The sequence below is a fragment of the Mobula birostris genome, chromosome 7 (genome assembly GCF_030028105.1).
Source record: "Mobula birostris isolate sMobBir1 chromosome 7, sMobBir1.hap1, whole genome shotgun sequence".
In the NCBI taxonomy this organism is placed as follows: domain Eukaryota; kingdom Metazoa; phylum Chordata; class Chondrichthyes; order Myliobatiformes; family Myliobatidae; genus Mobula; species Mobula birostris.
Genome location: NC_092376.1, coordinates 9859980 through 9878892, shown reverse-complemented (window position 1 = coordinate 9878892; position 18913 = coordinate 9859980). Strand labels below are relative to the sequence as shown.

The window sequence follows — 18913 nt, the reverse complement described above, 5'->3', positions numbered from 1 at the left end:
CTTATATGCCTTTTCGTTGGCTTTTATGCAGTTCTTAATTTCCCTTGTCAGCCACGGTTGCCCAGCCCTGCCATTTGAGAACATCTTTTCCTGTGGGACATATCTATCCTGCACCATGTGAACTATTCCCAGAAACTTCAGCAGTCTCTGCTCTGCCATCATCCCTGACAGCACTGTTCTATACATTCTGATATTAAATGAAACTATAGAACTATCCTTGATTCTGTAGCAAAAAAGCAGTGTCCATCACTGAGAACCCACACCATCCAGGCCATGCTCACCTCTCGCTGCTGCCAAGAGGAATGTAGTACAGTTGCCCCAGGACTCGCACCATCAGGTTCAGGAACAGTTATTATCCTTCAACCATCAGGCTCTTGAACTAGAAGGGATAATTGCACTGAACTTCACTTGCCCCAACACTGAAATGTTCCCACCACCTACTGACTCACCTTCAAGGACCCTTCATCTCATGCTCTCAGTATCTATTGCTTCCTTATTTATTATTTCTTTTTTCATCTTTCTTTTTGTATTTGCACAGTTTTTTTTTCTGCACATTGTCCTTTTGGGTGTGGTCTTCCATCGATTCTATTGTGTTTCTTCTATTTACTCTGAATGACCACAAGAAAGTGAACCTCAGGGTTGGATAAGGTGAAATGTACGTACTTTGATAATAAATTTACTTTGAACTTAGCTCGCACTCTTTAATCCAGGCAACATTCTGGAGAAACTCTTCTGTAATGGCGTGACTAGAAATGCACGGAATACTCCAGATACAGAATTTTAAATACAAATCTCATATTAAAGGAAACTCTACACAGCCTGGCTTGGGTTTCCTGACACAGCCAAGAACAATGCAACCAGCAATGGAGTAGAAATAGTCACAATTAAATTAGTTGTCTTTAGTTTCAAAACAGTGGAGGGTGAAATTGATCCTCTTCTGCTTGGATTAGACACACACTCAGTGGCCACTTTATCTTTATATCTTTGTACCTGATAAAGTGGCCACTGAGCTCATGTTCATGGTCTTCTGCTGCTGCAGCCCATCCACTTCAAGGTTCTGCATGTTGAGCTTTCAGAGATGCTCTTCTGCACATCATTGTTGTAACATGTGGCTAATTGAGTTACTGCCACCTTCCTGTCAGCTTGAACCAGTCTGGCCATTCTCCTCTGACCTCACATCACCCACAGAACTGCTGCACATTGGAATTTTTTGTACCATTCTCTGTAAACTGACTGTCGTGTGTGAATATCTGCCAAGGCCAAAGTTACTTAGATCCCATTTCTTCCCCATTCTGATGTTTGCTCTGAACCTCTTGACCGTGTCTGCATGCTTTTATGCGTTGTGTTGCTGCCACATGATTGGCTGATTAGATATTTGCAATAAGATGTACCTAATACAGTGGCCACTGTACATGTTACATTAACTCTTATGATATTTGCTTCTATCAACTCTAAATTTTTGGAGCTTAGAAAAATAAAAATAAAAATAAATAAAATAGAAAAATAGAGGGCTATAGATAAGCCTAGTAATTTCTAATGTAGGGACATGCTCGGCACAACTTTGTGGGCTGAAGGGCCTGTATTGTGCTGTAGGTTTTCTATGTTTCTAAATTCTTTCATACAACATCTACACCAACCCTTCAGCTTATGACAAACACAAGCAATTAAATAGAGTACTGTAGGTAATGCAAGATGATCTTTTCCCATGTGTAGGTTTCCTCTCATATGATTAAGGTTTTTGCTTTTAAAATGAACAATGACTTGCAAACTTGTATACAAGAGCAATTAAAGCTGTTCCTTGTGGTCATGTTACAGAGCCATAGAACAGATCTCTGAAACAGGCCCTTCAGCCCATCAAGTTGATGCTAAACTGTTATTCTGCCTAGTCCCATCAACCCACATCTGGTCCATTGCCCTCCATACCCCTCCTACCAATGCGAGTTATGTAGGTTCTAAAACTGCTAGTCAAATCTGCCTGACAGATTACCAGTATCAGCCTACCCTTCATCACACAGACACAGAAACAATAAAAAGGCATGAAGGTTCCTGCCCAACCTGCTCATGGGCTGTTTGCTCCACTCACATCAGGGAGGAGGCTACATAGCATCCACGCCAGGACCACCAGACTCAAAAACAGTTACTTTCCCCAAGCAGTAAGGCTGATCAACACCTCCATCCACTAACCTATCCCTCCACGCCCCCAACCACCACTACTTTATTGTTTCCTGTCGGAGTCACCTTAAGTACAGACACTCCTGTGCCTAGTGTCACTCTATATACAATGTATACAAACTATCTTGTATGTAACCGGGTGACCGTCGGACCTTACTCAGTATCGTTAAAGTTGTACTTAGGCATCCATCCAGGTAATGCTAAAATAGTTGTCTGTGCCTTTAAGGGAGACGGTTATGTCATTACGCACGCGCGGGATAGTGGGGCGACCATTTTGTTTCTGCTGAAGATGCTGGTGGAGCATTCGATATGGGTTCTTCCCAGAGTGTGCTAGGCATGGTGAGGAAAGAGTTTCTTGAGTAAACGACTCAATGCTGGATCGCGTGGCTTGGGCAAAGTTCCTCACCAACCAAGTAGGATTGCCACTACCGTATTAGCTTTTTTATACTGCATATGCAATTCTGTCCATGCACAAGGGTGTGGATCGAAAGTTAAACTGAGATTATAACGGCAAGAACTGGTTGTAAATTCGTTTGTTTTGTTTCGCAACTCTCTTCTGGCACTTAAACACCTTTCTTTCTTTTTCAATCTTTTTATTAATTTCATAACATAGAAACAAAACATAACAATAATACAAATAGTAGGAGATATATTGTTACACTTAAAATAAGTATTTGTAAGACCAAATAGTATAAATAAACAAAGCTCCCAATCGTGTAAAAATAACAATGAATAATACAAAGCAAAAGAAAACTGAAAAAAATCATGAAAAATAAAAAAAAATAGAAAAAAAACCGCCATTCCCCCAAAAAAAAACTAAACAGAATTAGTCAACTAAACTAAAAGACTTGGGCAATACTAACAACTTAAAAATGGGAAAAAAGAAAACCTTAGTGTCGACGACTCCATTCCTCTCAACCAACAGTACAGAGAAATAAAACAAGTTTGGAAATGATCAAATTACATCAAATGAAAATGCTGAATGAATGGCCTCCAAGTTTTTTCAAATCTAATGGAAGGGTCATAAACCGCACTTCTAATTTTTTCCAAATTCAAACACACCATAGTTTGTGAAAACCGATGAAATACAGTAGGAGGGTTAATCTCTTTCCAATTCAAGATTTAAACACCTAAAACAGATAAAAACCTGAAAAAGTATTTGTTGTCCTGAGTGTGTACTTATCCCAAGGCTACATATATATTTATATTGTTGTATTTTTTATTATTATTGGTTTTTTATATTAATGCATTTTATTTGTGCTGTATCAGATCTGGAGTAACAATTATCTTGCTCTCCTTTACACATGACATTAACCCATCTTCAATCTTGAACCCAAACTTCTCTTAAATGTTGCAATGCCCAAGTGCCAGACATGGCCTTTGAAGATAGCTCAAATTCCAACTTCAGGTAACCTTCACCTTCAGTGTCTGCCCCACTCCCTTCCCATCAAACTTGGGTGCCCCTGGTTTTGTTCCCTTCCCATATCACCTTCAAGACACCCATCATCCCAGTTCTATTCATCTTCCACCCACACATTTCACCCACTGGCTCAACACTCTCCCCTAGCTGGTTCCATCGGCCCTTTATCTCTTCAATAATAAGCACAAGAGGTTCTACAGATGCTAGAAATCCAGAGCAACACCCACAAAATGCTGGAAGAACTCATCAGGTTGGGCAGTATCTTTGGAGAGGAATAAATAAGGTTGAGACCCTTCATCATGACTGGAAAAGAAGGGAGAAGAAGCCAGAATAAGAAGGGTGGGGGGGGGGGGGGGGAGAAATGTACAAGTTGGCAGGTAATAGGTGAGACCAGGTGAGGGGAAAAGTGGGTCAGTAGGGAAGGGGGCACATGGCACGAGAAGCTGCAAGGAAATAGGTGGGAAAGGTAAAGGGCTGAAGGAATCTTATAGCAGAGGAGAGTGGACCATGGGAGAAAGGGAAGGAAGAGGGGGACTAGAGGGAGGTGATGGGTAGGAAAGAGAAGAGATAAAAGGGGAGCAAGAACGGGGAATGGAATGAGAGAAAGAGGGTGGGGAGAAGTGACGGGAAGTTAGAGAAATTGATAGTCATGATATCAAGTTTGAGGCTACCCAGGTGAAATATGAGGTGCTGCCTCTCCAACCCAAGAGTGGTTTCATTAGGACTGTAGAAGTGGCAGAATAGGAATGAGAAATAGCATTAAATTTGGTGGTCATCAGGAAACCCATGTTTGTGGCATTTGGAGTGGTTCCTCAATCTGAGTTGGGATTCACCACTGTAGAGGTTGCATGGGGAGTATTAGATACAGTAGATGACTCCAACAGATTTTCAGACTCTCTCCTAATGTTTCTACTTATCACTTAGAGTTCAGTACTGGTAGCCCTTTTTGTTCCTGCTGATCACCCTCCAGTAGCTGTCTCCAACCTTATCAATACCTACCCAAATCACTCCATCTGAGTCTCTTCTCTCTCTGCCTCCATCTAAACCACCTGCCTCTATCTCCCAATTCCACCAGAGTCAAGCTGACCATCATCTCTCATGCCTCTTCAGTCCACTAATCACCTCTGGCTCATCTCACCACGCCCCCTCTCCTCTTTGTACCGACCATCTCCCTTCTTAGCACTGGTGTTGGGTTTTAATCTGAAATGGTGATAACTCCTCTCCTGCATAGATACTACTCAGCCTTCTTCCAGCTCATTCGTTACTTTGTATTCCAGGATCTGTAGCTGTTAGTGCTATGCGTCGGGGTTCAATTCTTGCTGGCCTCCACAGGGATTTTCTACCTTACCCCTGTGACTGCATGGGTTTCCTCCGGGTGCTCTGGTTTCCTCCCACATTCCAAAGACCTACAGGTAAGTGTTAGTGAGTTGTGGGCATGCTACGTTGGTGCCAGAAGTGTGGTGACACTTGCAGGCTAACCAGCAAAATACTTGCTGATTCGATTTGACAGAAACACTATGTTTCCATGTGCACATGAAAGATAAAGCGAATCTTTAAGAACCTTAATTTTTAAATTGTGTCTCTTCAGTTCCAATTCTTTGCTCCTTGCGTAATGTGCACAGGATTCTGGAGGAACTCAACAGGTCAGACAGCGTCTATGGAGGGGAATAAACAGTCAACATTTCAGCCTAAGATCTTTCCGTGACCACTTCAGAGAAAAAAAAACCCCTAAACTGCTCATCCTTTCCTCTCTAATCCAGGCGGTGTCCTGGTAAATCTCTGCATTATCTCTATATCCTTCCCATAATTAGGTGGCCAGAAATGAACACAATAATCCAAGTGTGGTCTAACTAGGATTTCATAGAGTTGCAACAGCACCTTACAGATCTTGAACTAAATCCTCCAACTATCGGAGGCCAGTACATAATACACCTTTCTAACCAACCTTGTAGATTGTAGATAGTGTGGTAAAGGCAACACATGGTGTATTTTCTCTCATTGGTCAGGACATGGTATACAAGAGTAAGGAAGGCAAGATACAGATGCATAGATCATGGAAACACGTTCTTCAGCCTAAAGATGCAGCTGTATAAAACTTTAGTTAGGTCTCATTTGAGTACAAAACTGTCACATTACAGGAAAGACCTAGGAATCCTTGTGCAGGATTCCCTGAAGGTTAATTTGCAGGTTGTGTCGGTGGTGAGGAAGGCAAGTGCAACGTTAGCATACATTTCAAGAGGTCTAGAATATAAAAGCAAGGATGTAATGTTGAGCCTTTACAAAGTATGGTGAAGCCTCTTATCTAAGAAAGGATGTGCTGAAACTGGAGAGGATTCAGAGGAGGTTCATGAGAATGATTCCAGGAATGAAAGCGTTACGAGGACTGATTGATGGCTCTGGGCCTATACTCACTGGAATTCAGAAGAAAGAGGGAAATCTCATTGAAATATATCGTATGTTGAAAGCCCTCAGAGGAGTGGAGGTAGACAGGATTGTTTTCTATGATGGGGGAGTCTTGGACCAGAGGGCACAGCCTCAGAATAGAGGGACGTTTATTTTGAACTGAGATGAGGAGGAACTTGGTTACCCAGAGTGTGATGAATCTGTGGAATGTTGTCGTCACAGGCAACTGTGGAAGCCTAGTCACTGGGTATATTTATAGTGATAGACTCTTGTTAGTCAGGGTGGGAAGGGAGGAGATTGGGGCTGAAAGGGAAATGGATCTGCCATGATGAAATGGCAGAGCAGACTCAATGAGCCAAATGGCTTAATTCAGCTCCTGTGTGTTATGAAAGCTTTTGAATGGGTACAGAAGAGGTTCACCAGGGTGCCTGCATTAGAGGGCATGACCTGTAAGGAGAGGTTGGACATATTTGAACTACTTTCTCTGGAGCAGAGATCAAAAGGGGACTCGAAGGCTGATAAGATGATGAGAGTCATAAGAAAGAAAGGGGTGGACAATCAGAATCTTTTCCCCCAGGGTGGAAATGTTAAACACTAGACTTGTATTTAAGATGAGAGGGAAAAGGATTGAAAGGTGATATGCAGAGCCTGATTCTTTTACACACTCAGCGTGGAGAGTGTCTGGAACAGGCAACCAGAGATGGTGGTGGAAGATGGTATGATTGCACCATTTCAGAAGCTTTCAGATGAACAATATACATCATGTCCTTGATATTTATTGCTTATTTACTATTATTTTTCTTTTTGTATTTGCAGTTTGTCTTCTGCAGTCTGGCTGAACACTCAAGTTGGGGGTTCTTTCATATCGTAATTCTTCCATAGATTTATTGAGTATGCCCACAAGAAAATGAATCTGAAGGTTGTATATGGCCACATACATGTACTTCAATAAATTTATTTTGAACCTTGATATAGAATATTTACAGGCAAAAGACGTTTAGTTTAATCCAGCATCATGTTCAGCACAGGCATTGTGACCTGAAGAGCCTGGTCCTGTGTTGTTCAATGGGCTAAGCTTACAATCCTTTTTCATTCAAGTTTATTGTCCTACAACTGTATACATTTATACCACCAAACAAAACAATGTTCCTCTGGACTAGGAACACAACACAGTACATATAACACACACAACACATAATGTAATATTACGATAAATAAATTAACAAATAATAAAATACATTCCAGAAGACTCCACAATCTCCTTCAGCACAGGAGCACCACAGGGATGTGCGCTTAGCCGGCTGCTTTGTTCACTTTACCCCTATGACTGAGTGGCAAAGTACAGCTCCAACACCATGAGAGTTAAAGGGCAAAAGTTTAGGGGTAACATGAGGGGGAACTTCTTTACTCAGAGAGTGGTAGCTGTGTGGAACGAGCTTCCAGCAGAAGTGGTTGAGGCAGGTTCGATGTTGTCGCTTAAAGTTAAATTGGACAGATATGTGGACAGGAAAGGAATGGAGGGTTATGGGCTGAGTGCAGGTCGGTGGGACTAAGTGAGAGTAAGAGTTTGGCACGGACTAGAAGGGCCGAGATGGTCTGTTTCTGTGCTGTAATTGTTATATGGTTATAAGGTTATAAGACTGACATTTAGCACAAGGTGCATTTATTTCGCAAATTAAAAAATAAACAGTATAATGCTACTGGTGCTTCATAAGCCTGGATGTTGGCAGGGAGTTCAGTAGTCTCACAGTCTGGGAGAAGAAGCTGCTTCCCATCCTAAATGTCCTTGCCCCAATGCTATGGTACCTTTGCCCAAAGATAGCCAAGGTTCTCTCCCTACTGTCCCGCAATCTACTTGACCCCTTACCATCAGACAGGAGGAACCATAGTATTGCTTCATGCTCTTCTAACAAGGCAACAAGACACAAAATAAGCTGTGAAACACAACAGACATTATTGGAGAATTTTTGTCCCCATGGACACACTGTACTTACTGGAAGCAATGTGTGTTGGTATTTGAACACTTGGTTGACATTACGTAGCAGTGCCCATTTTCCCTCATCTTTTTGATACACGTCACTGTCCACTCCTCTGCGCGAGTACATTTTCAGAAAGACTCCCCTTCTCCCTCCAGCTGATCCAAACTGCTGTTCCACACACCACTGTTTCAGGGTGAGACCAACATCATCAGTGGCTGAAAGGCAGAGCCAGCACACCAGACATCTTCAGCCGAGGACCTCCCATTCCAGAAAAAGATAATTGGTTGCAGGAACTCAAAAAAGCTTATCCCCAAATGTGACAACAGGAATACAGCACAATTTCTCTTCACATAACATCACGTTAGAGGGGTTTAAGATCCAGGTAACTCATTCTTGACTTTCAGAAGTACTGAGTTCTGCAGCATTTAATCACACTAAGCCAAACTCGAAAGTGAGCTGTATTTCTCCCTTTGCTGCATATCTTTGCCTCTCTGTCCTCAGGGGATTTGCTGAATAAAGACCAAACCAGTCAGGTGGCTGAAGCAGTCTGTGAGTTATAAACCAAACTCCAAATTGTAACTGGCACTCATTAATCCATTAAACACCACCACACAGCAAACATTCATGCATTAATGTAGGAACCCGATTGTAACAACCTTGAAGCCACTCTTGCCATCTGCTGTGGGAACCGAAGGAAGATGAGAGAGGCATTAATATACAAGGGAGTGATCCTGAGCTAATGATAAGAGCGTCGTGAATCATTTATAGCATCTGGTCTTCGGTGCTTCTCTTAATCAGAGTACGAACTTCTGAGGAACTAGTCAAAGGTTGCCAAAGGCCAACTTGCTCTTTGATCGAACCTTTGAGCATTGGTTATGGTCCAATAAATAATGCGGCAAGAATGAATGCAAAGTGTGTTCAATTCATAGAATTTACTCCCCAGCATTGAAACTTTAGATATAGTATTTCAATACTATACTGCTGTCTACCCAATTACTGTTGGAAAGCAAATGGAGATAACGTGTTGAATGGAGTCACATCCACCTTCCTTCCAGTTGAATCCAATTCAAAGAAATTAGTCATAGAGCACTACAGTGCAGAAACAGGCCTTTCAGCCCATCTAGTCCATGCTGAACTGCTATTCTGCCTTGTTCCGTTGACCCACACTGGACCATAGCCCTCCATACCCCTCCAATTCATGTACTTATCTAAACTTGTCTTAAATGTTACAGTTGAACCCAGGTCTACCACACCTAGTAGCAATCATCTTCATCATGTGACTAACTCTGCGCAGTCACTTTGTAACTCTGCCTCATGATTGCTCCTCTGTGGTCAAATTCTTATCCTCCAAACTCACCTATTTTCCCCTTTCAACCCCACTTTCCTGCCTTCTCCCCATAACCCTTTTTGCTCTTACTGATCAAGAACCCATCATCCTCTGCTTCAAATATACCCAATGACTTCACCTCCACAGCAGTCTGTGGCAATAAATTCCACAAATTCACCACACTTTGGTTCATGAAATTACTCCTCATCTCTACTCTAAAGGGCTATCTTGTATTCTCTGGTCCTAGATGCTCCCACTATTAGAAACATCCTCTCCACATCCACTCTATCTAGGCCTTTCAATATTTGATAGGCTTCAATCGGATGTTGCCTCATTCTTTTGAACTCCAATGAGTACAGGCCCAGAGCCATCAAACAGACCTCATACATTAACCTGTTCATTCCCAGAATCATTCTTGTGAACCTCCTCTGAACCCTCTCCAATGCCAGCACATCCTTTCTTAAATCCGGAGCCCAAAACTGCTCACAATAATCCAGGTGCAGTTTGACCAATGCCTTTTAAAGCTTCAGCATTACATCCTTGCTCTTATATTCTGGTCCTCTTGCAATGAATGTTAACATTGCATTAACTGTGGGAGGTGAGGACCTCGATTAAATCACTGTTACTAAAGAGATAGCAATGAGCAAACTAGAGCCTAACATCGGTGGTGGGGAAACTGCTAGAGTCAGTTATTAAAGATGTGATAACAGCACATTTGGAAGGGGTTAAATCATCGGACAAAGTCAGCATGGATTTGTGAAAGGAAAATCATGTCTGACGAATCTCACAGAATTTTTTGAGGATGTAACTAGTAGAGTGGATAGGGGAGAACCAGTGGATGTGGTATATTTGGATTTTCAAAAGGCTTTTGACAAGGTCCCACACAGGAGATTAGTGTGCAAACTTAAAGCACACGGTATTGGGGGTAAGGTATTGATGTGGATAGAGAATTGGTTAGCAGACAGGAAGCAAAGAGTGGGAATAAACGGGACCTTTTCAGAATGGCAGGCAGTGACTAGTGGGGTACCGCAAGGCTCAGTGCTGGGACCCCAGTTATTTACAATATATATTAATGACTTGGATGAGGGAATTAAATGCAGCATCTCCAAGTTTGCAGATGACACGAAGCTGGGCGGCAGTGTTAGCTGTGAGGAGGATGCTAAGAGGATGCAGGGTGACTTGGATAGGTTAAGTGAGTGGGCAAATTCATGGCAGATGCAATTTAATGTGGATAAATGTGAAGTTATCCACTTTGGTGGCAAAAACAGGAAAACAGATTATCTGAATGGTGGCCGATTAGGAAAAGAGGAGGTGCAACGGGACCTGGGTGTCATTATACACCAGTCATTGAAAGTGGGCATGCAGGTACAGCAGGCGGTGAAAAAGGCAAATGGTATGCTGGCATTTATAGCAAGAGGATTCGAGTACAGGAGCAGGGAGGTACTACTGCAGTTGTACAAGGCCTTGGTGAGACCACACCTGGAGTATTGTGTGCAGTTTTGGTCCCCTAATCTGAGGAAAGACATCCTTGCCATAGAGGGAGTACAAAGAAGGTTCACTAGATTGATTCCTGGGATGGCAGGACTTTCATATGATGAAAGACTGGATGAACTAGGCTTATACTTGGTGGAATTTGGAAGATTGAGGGGGGATCTGATTGAAACGTATAAAATCCTAAAGGGATTGCACAGGCTAGATGTAGGAAGATTGTTCCCGATGTTGGGGAAGTCCAGAACGAGGGGTCACAGTTTGAAGATAAAGGGGAAGCCTTTTAGGACCGAGATTAGGAAAATCTTCTTCACACAGAGAGTGGTGAATCTGTGGAATTCTCTGCCACAGGAAACAGTTCAGGCCAGTTCATTGGCTATATTTAGGAAGGAGTTAGATATGGCCCTTGTGGCTAAAGGGATCAGGGAGTATGGAGGGAAGGCTGGTACAGGGTTCTGAGTTGGATGATCAGCCATAATCATACTGAACGGCGGTGCAGGCTCGAAGGGCCAAATGGCCTACTCCTGCACCTATTTTCTATATTTCTATGTTTAGAGGGCCTGAAGGTAGACAAGTCCCCTGGTCCTGATGGGATGCATCCCAGGGTGCTGAGGGAATTGGCGGAGGTTATAGTAAACGCGTTGGTAATCATTTATCAAAACCCTCTAGACTCTGGGCAGGTCCCGGCGGATTGGAAGACAGCAAATGTCTCAACACTTCTTAAAAAAAGGGATGTAGGCAAAAGACGGGCAACTATAGGCCAGTTAGCTTAATATCTGTAGTTGGGAAAATGCCTGAAGCTGTCATTAAGGAAGAAATAGCACAACATTTAGAAAAGAGTGATTCCATTAGACAGACGCAGCATGGATTCAGAAAGGGCAGGTCCTGTTTGACAAACTTACTGGAGTTCTTTGAGGGCATAATGAGTGCAGTGGATAGAGGGGAACAGGTGGATGTCAAATACTTGGATTTCCAGAAGGCGTTCGATAAGGTGCTGCACAAGATACGGAAGCATGGAGTCGGAGGAAGTGTATTGGCATGGAGAGTGGATTGATTAACCAATAGAAGGCAGAGAGTTGGCATAAATGGGTGTTTCTCCAGTTGGCAGTCAGTGGTGATTGGGATGCCGCAGGGGTCGGTGCTGGGCCCGCAGTTGTTTACCATTTACATTGATGATTTGGAAGAGGGGACTGAGTGTAGCGTAGCAAAATTTGCTGATAACACTAAAGTGAGTGGAAAAGCAAATTGGACAGAGGATGTGGAGAGTCTGCAGAGGGATATAGATAGGTTAAGTGAGTGGGCCAAGGCCTGGCAGATGGAATACAACGTTGGTAAATGCGAGATCATCCACTTTGAAAGGAATAATAGAAGAGCAGATTATTATTTAAATGGTGAAAGATTGCAGCAGGCTGTTGTGCAGAGAGACTTGGGAATGCTTGTGCATGAATCACAAAAAGTTGGCTTCCAGGTACAACGGATTATTAAGAAGGCCAACGGAATGTTGGCCTTCATTGCTAGAGGGATTGAATTCAAGAGCAGGAAGTTATGCTGCAACTATACAGGCTACTGGTGAGGCCGCACCTGGAGTACTGTGTGCAGTTCTGGTCTCCGTACTTAAGGATATACTGGCTTTGGAGGCAGTGCAGAGGAGGTTCACCAGGGTGAAGGGGCTAACCTATGAGGGGAGATTGAGTCGCCTGGGACTATACCCTCTGGAATTCAGAAAAATGAGTGGGAATCCTATAAAAAACATACAAAATTTTGAAAAGGATAGGTAAGATAGAAGTAGGAAAGTTGCTTCCATTGGTAGGTGAGACTAGAACTAGGGGACATTGCCTCAAGATTCAGAGGAGACGATTTAGGACGGAGATAAGGAGAAACTGTTTTTCCCAGAGAGTGGTGAATCTATGGAATTCTCTGCCCAGGGAAGCAGTTGAGGCTTCTTCACTAGATATATTTACCTGAATGTGGGGGTAGAAGGATGGGTTAGCAAGTTTGCAGACGACACAAACGTTGGTAGTGTTGTAGGTAGTGTAGAGGATTGTCAAAGATTGCAGAGAGACATTGATAGGATGCAGAAGTGGGCTGAGAAGTGGCAGATGGAGTTCAACCCAGAGAAGTGTGAGGTGGTACACTTTGGAAGGACAAACTCCAAGGCAGAGTACAAAGTAAATGGCAGGATACTTGGTAGTGTGGAGGAGCAGAGGGATCTCGGGGTACATGTCCACAGATCCCTGAAAGTTGCCTCACAGGTGGATAGGGTAGTTAAGAAAGCTTATGGGGTGTTAGCTTTCATAAGTCGAGGGATAGAGTTTAAGAGTCGTGATGTAATGATGCAGCTCTATAAAACTCTGGTTAGGCCACATTTGGAGTACTTTGTCCAGTTCTGGTCAACTCACTATAAGAAGGATGTGGAAGCATTGGGAAGGGTACAGAGGAGATTTACCAGGATGCTGCCTGGTTTAGAAAGTATGCATTATGATCAGAGATTAAGGGAGCTAGGGCTTTACTCTTTGGAGAGAAGGAGGATGACAGGAGACATGATAGAGGTGTACAAGATAATAAGAGGAACAGGTAGAGTGAATAGCCAGCACCTCTTCTCCAGAGCACCACTGCTCAATACAAGAGGACATGGCTTTAAGGTAAGGGATGGGAAGTCCAAGGGGGATATTATAGGAAGGTTTTTTACTCAGAGAGTGGTTGGTGCATGGAATGCACTGCCTGAGTCAGTGGTGGAGGCAGATACACTAGTGAAGTTTAAGAGACTATTAGACTGTTATATGGAGGAATTTAAGGTGGGGGCTTATACGGGAGGCAGGGTTTGAGGGTCAGCACAACATTGTGGGCCGAAGGGCCTGTACTGTGCTGTACTATTCTATGTTCTAAGATACAGTTAGATAGATTTTTACGTAGTAGGGGAATTAAGGGTTATGGAGAAAAGGCAGGTAGATGGAGCTGAGTTTATAGACAGATCAGCCATGATCTTATTGAATGGTGGGCCTGGCTTGATGGGCCAGATGGCCTACTCCTGCTCATATTTCTTATATTCTTACGTACTACCAACTCAATCTGCAAATTAACATTCAGGGAATCCTTCACAAGGGCTCAGAGTCCCTTTGCATCATTGATTACTTCTGGCTTAGAAAATAGGTAGACGTTTATTCTTTCTACTGAACTGCATGACCATACATTTCCTTACACTGTATTCCATCTGCCACTTCTTTACCTATTCTTCTAATCTGTCCAAATCTTGCTGCAGACTCCTGGCCTCCTCAGCACTACCTGCCCCTCCACCCATCTTTAACGCAATGTGAAAACGAGCAGACGCAACACCAAAACCCTGCTGAACTGTAATGACTCCAGTACTGCTAACCATTCCTCAGGAATTCCCTCCCTACATCGCTCCAGCTCTCTCCCTCTCTTCTCAAAACTAACTTCTGGCCTCACGCTCCACAACCTGTGGCTTGACATCCAATTTTAACAGTACAAACTGAAGAGCCCAAGTTGGCCAATGTGACCAATGGATTTAATTTAGCTATTTAAGACCATAAAATATAGGAGCAGAATTAGGCCACTTGACCCATCGAGACTGCTCCATTTCATCATGGCTGATCCATTTCCCTCTCAGCCCCAATCTCCTGCCTTCTCCCCGTATCCCTTCATGTCCTGACAAATCAAGGATCGACCAACCTCTGCTTTAAATATAACCACTGACTTGGCCTCCATAGCCGTCTGTGGTAATGTATTCTACAGATTCATCAGACTGGCTAAAGAATGTATTCTACAGAATCATCACTCTGGTTAAAGAAATTCCTCCTCATCTCTACTCTAAATGGACATCCCTCTATTCTAAGACCAGAGGACACAGCCTCAGAATAGAGGGATGTCCATTTACAGTAGAGATGAGGAGGAATTTCTTTAACCAGAGTGATGATTCTGTAGACTCCTCCAGCATTGGAAAGATCCACTCCACATCCATTCTATAGAGGCCTTTCAAAATTTGATCGGTTTCATTCTTCTGAATTCCAGTGAATACAGGCCCAGAGCCATCAATTGCTCCTCATAAAATCACGACCTAGCTGGTGTTTGAGATCTGAGAAGCATATTGAGGCATTTGCACTGTTAGAGGTACTTTTCAGAGAAAAGGCAGTAGTAGTGTGATCACTCAAGTCGAGTATGATGTTCCTCTAATGGAGACCACCTGTGCACGACTTTGTTTAACAGGGGGAGGGGGAGGCCAATGCACTGACAGATTGGAGTCAGGACCCAGTGACATGGAGTACAAGACAACTGGGGATCCTTCACCGCTGCGGCCTTCCTCCGCCTTCACTGCCAATGTGATTAGATTAGATTATGAGGACACACAGTCCTCTTTTATTGTCATTTAGTAATGCATGCATTAAGAAATGATACAATGTTCCTCCAGAATGATATCACAGAAACACAGGACAGACCAAGACTGAAAAAAAACTGACAAAAACCACATAATTATAACATATAGTTACAACAGTGCAAAGCAATACCATAATTTGATAAAGAACAGACCATGGGCACAGGAAAAAAAAAGTCTCAAAGTCTCTCGAAAGTCCCATCATCTCATGCAGACAGTTGAAGGAAGAAAACTCTCCCTGCCGTGAGCTTCCAGCGCCGCAAACTTGCCGATGCAGCACCCTGGAAGCACCCGACCACAGCCGACTAGACTCCGTCGGAAAACTTCGAGCCTCCAACCAGCCCTCCGACACCGAGCACCATCTCTGTCCAGCGTTTCGACCCTGGCCCCGGCAACAGGCAATAGGCAAAGCCGAGGATTTGGGGCCTTCCCCTCTGGAGATTCTCGATTGCACAGTAGCAGCGGCAGCGAAGCGGGCATTTCAGAAGCTTCTCCAGATATTCCTCCGTGCTTCTCACGTCTGTCTCCATCAAATCAGAAAAGTGCACGGCACCCTACTTACAAATACGATATCATTTCGAAGCAGCCGCGTGCACTGCGTCACTTCGCCATCTTCTCCTCCCCTCCTCCTGAGTCATCATCTTCCACCAGCTCCTCTGTTGAGGTCTTGGTTGGATCACTCTTCGTCTGGGACCGCACCCCCCCCTCCCCCCCCGACTCTCCTGCCATGGCTGATCCCATCAGGAGCTGAGGTCCAGACAGCATCACTCTCGGAATCTCAGGGACTCAGCAGCCTCTCCAACATGGCACGATCCTCAGAGAAGCTGGTTACAAGATACTGACACGGCTCATTCACAGAACACAAGTACCCCCTTTAAAAGGTGCATTCCAACTTGAACTTGGAACAGCAGAGCACAGGGACAAGCCCACAATATCTGTGCCAATGATGATTCCAAATTAAAACCAAATGTCCTCTGCCTGTAAATTGCCCAGATTCCTCCATCCTTGCATATTTACAGTATGTCTATCTAACAGCTTCTCAACCACCACCATTGTACCTGTTTTCACAACAACCCCCAGTAGCCTACTCTTGCCACCTTCCACCCTCTGTAAAAATAAAGTTGCCCCCTCTCATCTTAAGTGCAAATTCTTTAGTACTGGAAACTGTTTTAGGTTGCTAAATACCGTGCTTCATTTACAGCGCAGCACTGCACAATCCACTTTAAGCGTACACTGCGAATAAAGACAAAAGTAAGTTTATTATCGAAATACATACACGTCACCATATACAACCCCGAGATTCATTTTCTTGTAGGCACACCCAATAAATCCATGAAAGAATAATAACCATAATAGAATCAATGGAAGACCCCAACAACCTGGGCGTTCAACCGGTTTGCAAAAGACAAACTGTGCAAAGACAAGAAACATGCGAAAGAAATAATAACAAAATAAGACACCATACCTTACTATAAATACAAGCCTGATCCAGTTTTAGAGTCAGTGTCCGACAAATTATACCAAGACCAATATATTATTACAGATAGGATAATCCATAATAACTGGTCAGATGTAATATTACAGGATAAACAAGAACAACTTACTTAATAGATATAGTCATTCAAACATGCATAACTTACAAAAATCAAATGAAAAACACCAGAAATATGCTGAATAAAAAGAGGAAATTGAAAGACTGGAACATGAACAGGGTATACATTGTCCCAACAGTATTATCGACAATCAGCATCATCCTAAAGTCACTACACAATAGCATTAAACAATTAGGCCTACACAGCGATACTTATGTAAATCTTCAGAAAGCCACAATACTAAACACCAGAAGTCCTAAAGTTCATAGCAATGGAGAAATGAGTGTGCTTGCCTATGCTCGTAACTCAGATTTTACCAGCTTTAGCCGAGACAATATAAAAATAATAAAAAATAAATAAGCACTAAATATCGAGAACATGAGATGAAGAGCCCTTGTAGGCAAGTCCATAGGTTTGTAGGAAGAGTTGAGGGATGGGGCAAGTGAAGTTGAGTGAAGTTATTCCCTCTGGTTCAGGAGCCTGAATATTGAGGGGTGATGCCAGATAGACTAATCAGTATGGAGACACAAGGGACTGGGATGCTGAAAATTTGGAGTAACCAACACTGGAGTAACTCAGCAGGTCAGGCAGAATCTATGTAGAGGAATAAACTGTTGACATTTCACAGCAAGATCCTTCATCAGGACTGGAAAGGAAAGGGGTGGAAGGAAAGAGGTTGGGGTGATGGAAGTACAAGCTGATAGGTGATAGTTGAGACAAAGTGGGGGATGGGGGTAAAATCTCTCACCCCTCTATCCTCTTTTTTTGCTCCCTAATCTGACTCCCCTTTTACCCCTTTCTCTTTTTCTCCTCTTTACCTCTGATGCCCCTCCTCCTCCCCCTCTCCCATGGTCCACACTCCTCTCCTGTTGGATTCCTTCTTCAGCCTTTTATCTCCTGGTTATCACCAGCCCTGATGAAGGGTTTTGGCCCAAAACATCAAAGTTTTTTTGTTTGACCAAAATGAAAGTGAAAATCCATCACCTAGGTCAAGCCCTCTTCACATTCCTAGCAAAGAGGTGGTACAGGAGCTTGAAGACACATACTCAATGATTCAGAAACAGCTTTTTCCCCTCCACCAGATTTCTGAATGGTCAATGAACCCTAAAACAGCTCCTCACTATTTTTGCTCTCTTTTTGCACAAATTTTTTTTGACTTAAATTCTTTTACACGTATTATAGTTTAGTTTTTATGTATTGCAATGTACTGTTGCTGCAAAACACATTTCTTCACATATGCCGGTGATATTAAATCTGCTGCTGATATTTATTTATTCAGCAATACAACATTGCGTATGCCCTCCTGGCCGCACTGCTGCAGCGACCCCATAACCCTGATTAACTTTAACCCAATCACGGGACAATTTACAATGACCTGGTACACCTTTGGACTGTGGGAGGAAACCAGAGGACCCGCAGAAAACACACACACTCAATGGGGAGGATGTACAGAGACTTGCAGAACGGTGCTGGAATTGAACTCTGAACTCCGGAACACCCCGAGGTGCTCGTGCTAACCACTACGCTACCATGTCGCGCCTTTATTTCCCTCCATAGATGACACCTGACCTGCTGAGTTGCTCCAGCATTTTGTGTGTGTTGCTCAAGATTTCCAGCATCTGCAATATCTAGTCTCTAGAATCTACAAACCCCATTTCCAGAAAAGTTGGCATATTTTCCAAAATGCAATAAAAACAAAAATCTGTGATATGTTAATTCACGTGAACCTTTATTTAACTGAAAAAATACAAAAAAAAATTTTCAATAGTTTTACTGACCAATTTAATTGTATTTTGTAAATATACACAAATTTAGAATTTGATGGCTGCAACACACTCAACAAAAGTTGGGACAGAGTTAAAATAAGATTGAAAAGTGCACAGAATATTCAAGTAACACCGGTTTGGAAGACTCCACATTAAGCAGGCTAATTGGTAGCAGGTGAGGTGTCATGACTGTTGTATAAAAGTAGTGTCCATCAAAGGCTCAGTCTTTGCAAGCAAGGATGGGTCGTGGCTGACCCCTTTGTACCAAAGTTCGTGACAGAATTGTTAGTCAGTTCAAAAGGAACAATTCTCAATGCAAGATTGCAGAGAATTTAGGTCTTTCAACATCTACAGTACATAATATTGTGAAAAGATT

The 18913-nt window shown here is 43.0% G+C and overlaps 1 protein-coding gene across 5 annotated transcripts in view; it reads right to left on the bottom strand.

Moving 5' to 3' along the window:
* The window catches only part of myo7aa (myosin VIIAa), a 292479-nt gene that overhangs the window by 197255 nt on the left and 76311 nt on the right, over positions 1 to 18913 (bottom strand). For 4 of the 5 annotated variants that reach the window (XM_072262604.1, XM_072262607.1, XM_072262608.1 and 1 more), the window contains exon 1: positions 7990 to 8413. The exons of the other annotated variant lie outside the window; for it this stretch is intronic. In XM_072262604.1, coding sequence (XP_072118705.1) covers positions 7990 to 8100 — 111 coding nt within the window. In that variant the 5' untranslated portion in view covers positions 8101 to 8413. Of the gene's footprint in view, positions 1 to 7989; positions 8414 to 18913 lie in introns of those variants that run through there. 5 annotated transcript variants of the gene reach the window in all.